This window comes from Monopterus albus, unplaced genomic scaffold (assembly GCF_001952655.1).
Source record: "Monopterus albus unplaced genomic scaffold, M_albus_1.0 scaffold215.1, whole genome shotgun sequence".
Taxonomy (NCBI): Eukaryota; Metazoa; Chordata; class Actinopteri; order Synbranchiformes; family Synbranchidae; genus Monopterus; species Monopterus albus.
In genome coordinates, this window is record NW_018128095.1 from 93,593 (window position 1) to 99,746 (window position 6,154).

Below are 6,154 nucleotides of genomic sequence, written 5' to 3' on the forward strand. Positions count from 1 at the left end.
GGGGCTGAATAATTTTGCATGCCCAATTTTTCAGTTTTTTATTTGTTAAAAAAGTTTGAAATATCCAATAAATTTCGTTCCACTTCATGATTGTGTCCCACTTGTTGTTGATTCTTCACAAAAAATTACAGTTTTATATCTTTATGTTTGAAGCCTGAAATGTGGCAAAAGGTCGCAAAGTTCAAGGGGGCCGAATACTTTCGCAAGGCACTGTATGAGAGTCATTAAAATTAAATTGAATTCCGACAGAAAAAGTCATGGTCTAGAACTAAAAACACTAAAGATAATTTGTTTTAAATGAAAAAGTAAAATGATTTTTCTAAAGTTCATTAAAAGCTTTATAGGTCCTAAAACTGATAAATTAACAGGACAGACTCTTTACGTTTTTGTACTTTTCACTCACATTTAAATGAAAATATCTAAAAATTATACATTATAACCTCAAGGTTCTCAAAGGATGGCGCATTTCAGCGTTTACAACAACTTTACATCAGGTGTGTCAGATTTGCACCTTCTGGATCCGGATTACGGCCTGATCTGGGTTCAGGACCAAGGGACTCCTAGTGCTTCTCATGACACCTCTCTCTGACTGAACATGCTCCTTCATGAACTGAGCTCCAATTCATCCCTGCTGAGCATACTCAGACACCTGTAGCAGCTGAACCACCTTCTCTGGACTCAACACCTGGACCAGGGCCAGACCACAGGGTTCTTATACCAGTGTACCTGGTTTCTCACTGGATTTATTGAGGTTTGTTCTGAAGGGACATCAGAGACCATGAGATCCTCAGGAAGTGGACATCACACTGAATTGGATCAACACGTGTTTCATGTCCACGTTCAAGTCAAACTTGGTCTGCACTCTGAGGGGGACCAGGACATCTGTGGCCATATTTGGTTCATTACTAAAATGAAATACTATTATATGTGTTCCCCTCTTTTGTTAAACATCTGTAAACCTTAGGATATTTTGGGTTTTAGCAGCAGAATCAGTTCCCTGTGAACTGTCCCTGGATCAGGTCTGGCATTCTTATGACTCACCGGGGTCATCTTCAGGTCATCAGAGTAGTGAAACTCAGACAGGTCCAGCTCCACCACCTGAGCACTGAGCTCCAGGAGTCAACCTGTCAGCCAATCCAGGACAGTGCGGTCCACACTCCTTTGCTGGGGCTGAACCAGCCGCTCCTAGACCTTGTCTGAACTCTGGAAGATCTGCAGGTACTTCAAGTATAGGACAGCTCGGTCCTGGAAGACCTGCAGCCAGTCCCTGTCTGGACCAGGAGGGCCTGCTGGAGGTCCTGGGGGGCGTCATGAGCCCCCACCCAACTCCTGTGTGAGGAGATGTGGAGCAGACAGAGGATGATTACAAACAAACATGACTGTTGGCTCAGTTTGGGGAATTCAAACTGAAAAGTGTGATGAAACTTTATTAAAATTGTCTATTTAAAACTAAAAGCTCTGAATCTACACAGGTCTCAGGTGTGTCTTTTCAGATAATACACCTGTATGTTGCCATGGAAACACCCATTAAACACCACCTCCAAGTCTTACATTGGAACATTTTGGAAACGTTCGCTGCTTTTCAAGGAAAATATTCTTAATGGTTTAAACTAGACAACAATCAGATGAAGAGTAACTGCAGTAACCTGAGTCTGACGGTTTAATCACAGCAGAACTCAGTTTACCTGTGTGACGTCATGAAGGAGCAGAGAGAGGAATCCCCAGAGACCGTTCCCCTCTGGGGGTTGTAACCTGGACATAAGTCAGTTTGTCTCAAACTTAAATTTGACTTCGCACTGTTTTAACACAGATTCTATGAACTGAGGTGCTGAAACACCAACATCAACAACTCTTTTCCCGCACATTTTCCCCCTCTTCCTCATTTGGCGTTAAGCTACACGCATCTTTTGTTGCAGTTCAAACAGAAATCTGAAGTTTTTTGTACATCCTGAAGCTATTGTCCCGCAGCTGAAACCGCAATAAATCACCGCAGAGTGGAGCAGCCCCTCTGTGGGCGTCCCTTCTTCTCTCTTAAACTGCGAGGACAGGAGGGGACTCCGCAGACCGCCTGCTGCACAGCTGGTCTTTGACCCGCGTCTGGACCTGAACCGGGACACTTCTGTGGAGCTTAACCGAAACTCTTCAGTTTAACCCGTAAGTGTTTCTCAGTCTTAAAGTCCGTGTTGTTTCTACTCCGCTAATTTCAGTTCAGAGACTTTAACCCAGTGTTTTTAACACAGGCAAACGTACGTACTTTACAAGAAACATTTGTCAGAAAATGCCAACTACTGAAATGCTCTGGTGTATTAAGAAGCCTATACAACTGTCACGCCAAACAATTCATTATAGTCAAATATCAACTTTCATGAAAAGAGTTTTGCTCCTTCGAACAGAGGGCGGCGTTTTTTGTCGAAGAAACGACGAATCTGGTTGTAAAGACTTTTTTGTGGACCATCGTCTTTGGGTAGCGGAAGAAATGTGACCTGAACGAACGGTTAATGTTTCTTCTTCTTCGTGTTTCTTCTTAATGTGCGTTTTATTATGTGTCCGTGTGTCTCCGCGAGGAAATGGTCCTGAAATTGCGGGATTTTCCTGCGGAGTTCGACGAGCCGTCCTCTGTAGCGTGTCACCGTGGTTTATGCTGTGTCACCAGCTGTGACCTTTCTGACACCTTCAGTACTCTCTGCTGGTTTATGGTGTTTGGATGGTGAGTTCAGGAGCCTGTGTGTCCGAACCTCTCAACTGGTGTCTCGGAAAAACAGGGGACTTGTCTGACAAAACTAGTTTGACACTGAATGGGAGCTGGTTCGTCTGTGTGCTTGCATGAGGGACTCATTAACATGAAAGGCTGCGGGAAATACAGAAAAATCCTCATCAGAACGAGATACTGAACCTTAATCTGATAAAAACAGGTGGTTCTGGTTTCTCAAGTCGATTTGGTCAGGTTTAAACTTTGTACAGCGGGTAAAATAAGTAATGTAGGTTTAATGAAGTGAGAGATTAGTGGTGGAAAAAGAAGCAGGTTCCTATGTTAAGGCTGTAAATAATTTGTTAAAGCAGTTTAATAAGAAAACAAGGTCCATCTGCTTTTGAGCAGCAGCTGATAGGGTTTCCAAAGTGTATTTACTGATGGACTTGTTATGGGTAGAAGTGGTACAGTGAAGCTACAAGGTCTACGCATTAAAGTCTATGGAGGCCGTGCACTGTATTTACATCTCAGTCTGTCTATAGACACTCTATTCACATTCTAAAGGAATTTAGAGGCATCAGTTACTGAGACTTTTTTCATTTTTAGTGTTTGATTTAATATCTGTGTAGAGATGTTTGGTGTTCTTTATAAGCCAAGAGTTTAAAAAGTTTCTGACTGAACAGCCAATTGTCTCCATTACTGCTCAGCAGTAAACTTTTATATTGAAGGTCACGACCTTTCAGTCTAAAGCATCCTGTGGAGTTTTTATTTGAAGAAGCAGTAAAACTTTTGTTCCCTCTTATTCTCCTGCAGCTGTGTTCCAGGGCTCAGGTTTCTTCTTCTCTGATTTTAATCTTCAGAACAAATAGTCGGCTCATTTGAACTCTGAAAGTCCAGGTTCAGTTTTTCTCCGAGGATCAGTTTGGTCATACAGATCAAAATCTGATCGTTCACAGCACATAGAAACAGCTGGTAAATCTACATGTTGTTTTTTTTAACTGTATTAAATATGTACTAACTTGATGAAATGTCAACTTTAAATTATGACCCTAGTTTGACAAACAATTTCACTGATAAGATCAAAATAAGATGTAAAAATCTGTTATGATACAAGTAAAAATGTGGACATTATGATCCAGCAGGGGAGACCAGGTTTATTTATAAGAAAATAAAGTCTACAGACGTTGAGCTGCGTGGAGGTGGAAGTACTGACTGCTGCTTCATGTTTCATCAACACTGATCTGGCTACTTCCTCTGCTGATTTTGTCTTACTGAATTCAACAGTTTTACTGCAGGTCAATTGAAGCAGCGTCACTTGATGTTTGCACTGTGGGGCGGCTAAACAGTCTTATGCTTGTAAAGCACTTTTCTATGCACTGCAGCACACTCAGAGCACTTTTACACTATTTGGTCATTCACCCAATCACACTCACACATGCTGTGACATCACAGCAAAAACACAGCAACATGTGGACTGGAGAAGTCGGGAATCGAACTGCCAACCTTCCGGTTAGATGACCTGCTCTACCTCCTGAGCCACTGACTAGAAGCAGCTAACTGCCCTTCACTTTGTTATTTGTCAGTGAGAATCCATCACATGGTCAGTGGTTGAGATGGGAATGTGACTGATCAGTGGCACCTCCTGCTGACTGAGTTGGCCTGAGTTGTAAACCCTTCACAGTTTTATGTCTCTGGCAGATTTACATCCTCACCCTGAACATTGAGCTCTGTCAGTAGTGATCACATAATCAGCGATCATCACACAGAGATGTTACTGTTGCCTCAGTCTGTTTCCTGCTCATGGCATCAGGGTTCAAGAAACAAGACCAGCGTTGTGGCTGCTCCACACACCTGTCCATCCCTCCATCTGTCCTTTGACACCATGTGGTGTTTATGGCTGTGACTGCCCGTTAGTCCGACCCCACACAGTCTGAGAGCCGATGACCTGCTGAGGCCATCAGAGAGAAAAAGAAGTTGATCAAAAACATCTACAAACTCAATTTATCATAACTCAGTACAGGAAACAAGCCAAATATTAGAAATCAATACACCTGATCAGAGACGCACCTTCAGTTCCAGGTTGACATGTTTGTTTCCATGTGTGACAATCTGATGTTTTAAAACTCATTCAAGCTAAAAGAGAAAACAGAGACTTCTAAAGACTAAATCTGAGAAAATGTCACAAACTACAGGAAAAGGAGAAGAGCTGATCAACTGATAATCAATACATTAATATGAGACGGATGATTAATACTGAAAACGCACTGAAAAACAAAATGGAAATAAATCTGACCTAAAAATGAAATACATTTCAATTTAAACAAGTTTTGGTTAATGAAAGTTTTAATTTTCAGTTATTGATCTTTTTTTTTACTTTTTAAAATTTTTGTTTTAACATGAACTCTTTATCAATTATGTATTTTCATTCTAAATCAGATTTTTATTGATATGAACTATTGTTAAAAGTAAAAATAAAAATATATTTAACACATTTTACCTTTTATATTATTAAACTTGTAACAGACTTAGTTTTCATTTGTGTATTTTAGGTTTTTATCATGTGAAATCAGGTATTTTGAGTTGACTTGTGGTTCTTTTACTTCCATCTTCAAATTAGTTTTCACTTTTTTTTTTGTTTTGTTTGTTTTTGTCTGGTTTCTGAACAGACAACCGGCCAAGCTAACAATCCAAGGACCAGACTGCAGGTTTCTGACTGGTCTCTACCTGTTTTCCAGGTGTGACGTCGACATCATGAGCCTGAGCGCCAATGACCTGAGTGAGCTCGTAGAGCTGTGGGCGGAGCTGAACCTGACAGGTGCCGAATACGACAACCTGTCCCATGTGGACACGCTACTGTGTTCAGGCTTCATTAGCCATGCCGCCCTGCTCTACGTCCTGTCCGTCCTCTACATCTTCATCTTTGTGGTGGGCCTTGCTGCCAACGCCCTGGTGGTCTGGGTCAACCTGCACTCTAACAGGAATCGCTACGAGACACACCTGTACATCCTGAACCTGGCTGTGGCCGACCTGTGCGTTGTGGCCACTCTGCCGGTCTGGGTGACCTCGCTACTGCAGGGTGGTCACTGGCCGTTCAGCGAGGCTGTCTGTAAAATCACCCACCTGGTCTTCAGCGTCAACCTCTTCAGTAGCATCTTCTTCCTCACCTGCATGAGCGTCGACCGCTACCTGTCTGTCACGCTGCTTGCCAATGCCCCCGACAGTCGCAGAAAGAAGGCGGTGCGATGGCTGATCTGTGTTCTGGTTTGGCTGCTAGCGCTGGCGGCCTCTATCCCCGACACCTACTTCTTACAGGTGGTGAAGTCAATGCACTCCGACGGCGCTGTGTGTCGGCCGGTGTACCCGTCCGACAACCCGAGGGAGTGGATGGTGGGCATCCAGCTGAGCTTCATCATTCTTGGCTTTACCATCCCCTTCCCTGTCATTGCTGTCTTCTATCTGCTCCTG

The 6,154-nt window shown here is 42.9% G+C and overlaps 1 protein-coding gene across 1 annotated transcript in view; it reads left to right on the top strand.

Moving 5' to 3' along the window:
* The first annotated feature begins 2,197 nt into the window (after positions 1-2,197).
* LOC109971110 (atypical chemokine receptor 3-like) overlaps positions 2,198-6,154 on the top strand; it is a 5,608-nt gene continuing 1,651 nt past the window's right edge. Inside the window, 2 exon segments of the mRNA XM_020619162.1 lie at positions 2,198-2,707; positions 5,425-6,153. Coding sequence (XP_020474818.1) covers positions 2,568-2,707; positions 5,425-6,153 — 869 coding nt within the window. The 5' untranslated portion in view covers positions 2,198-2,567.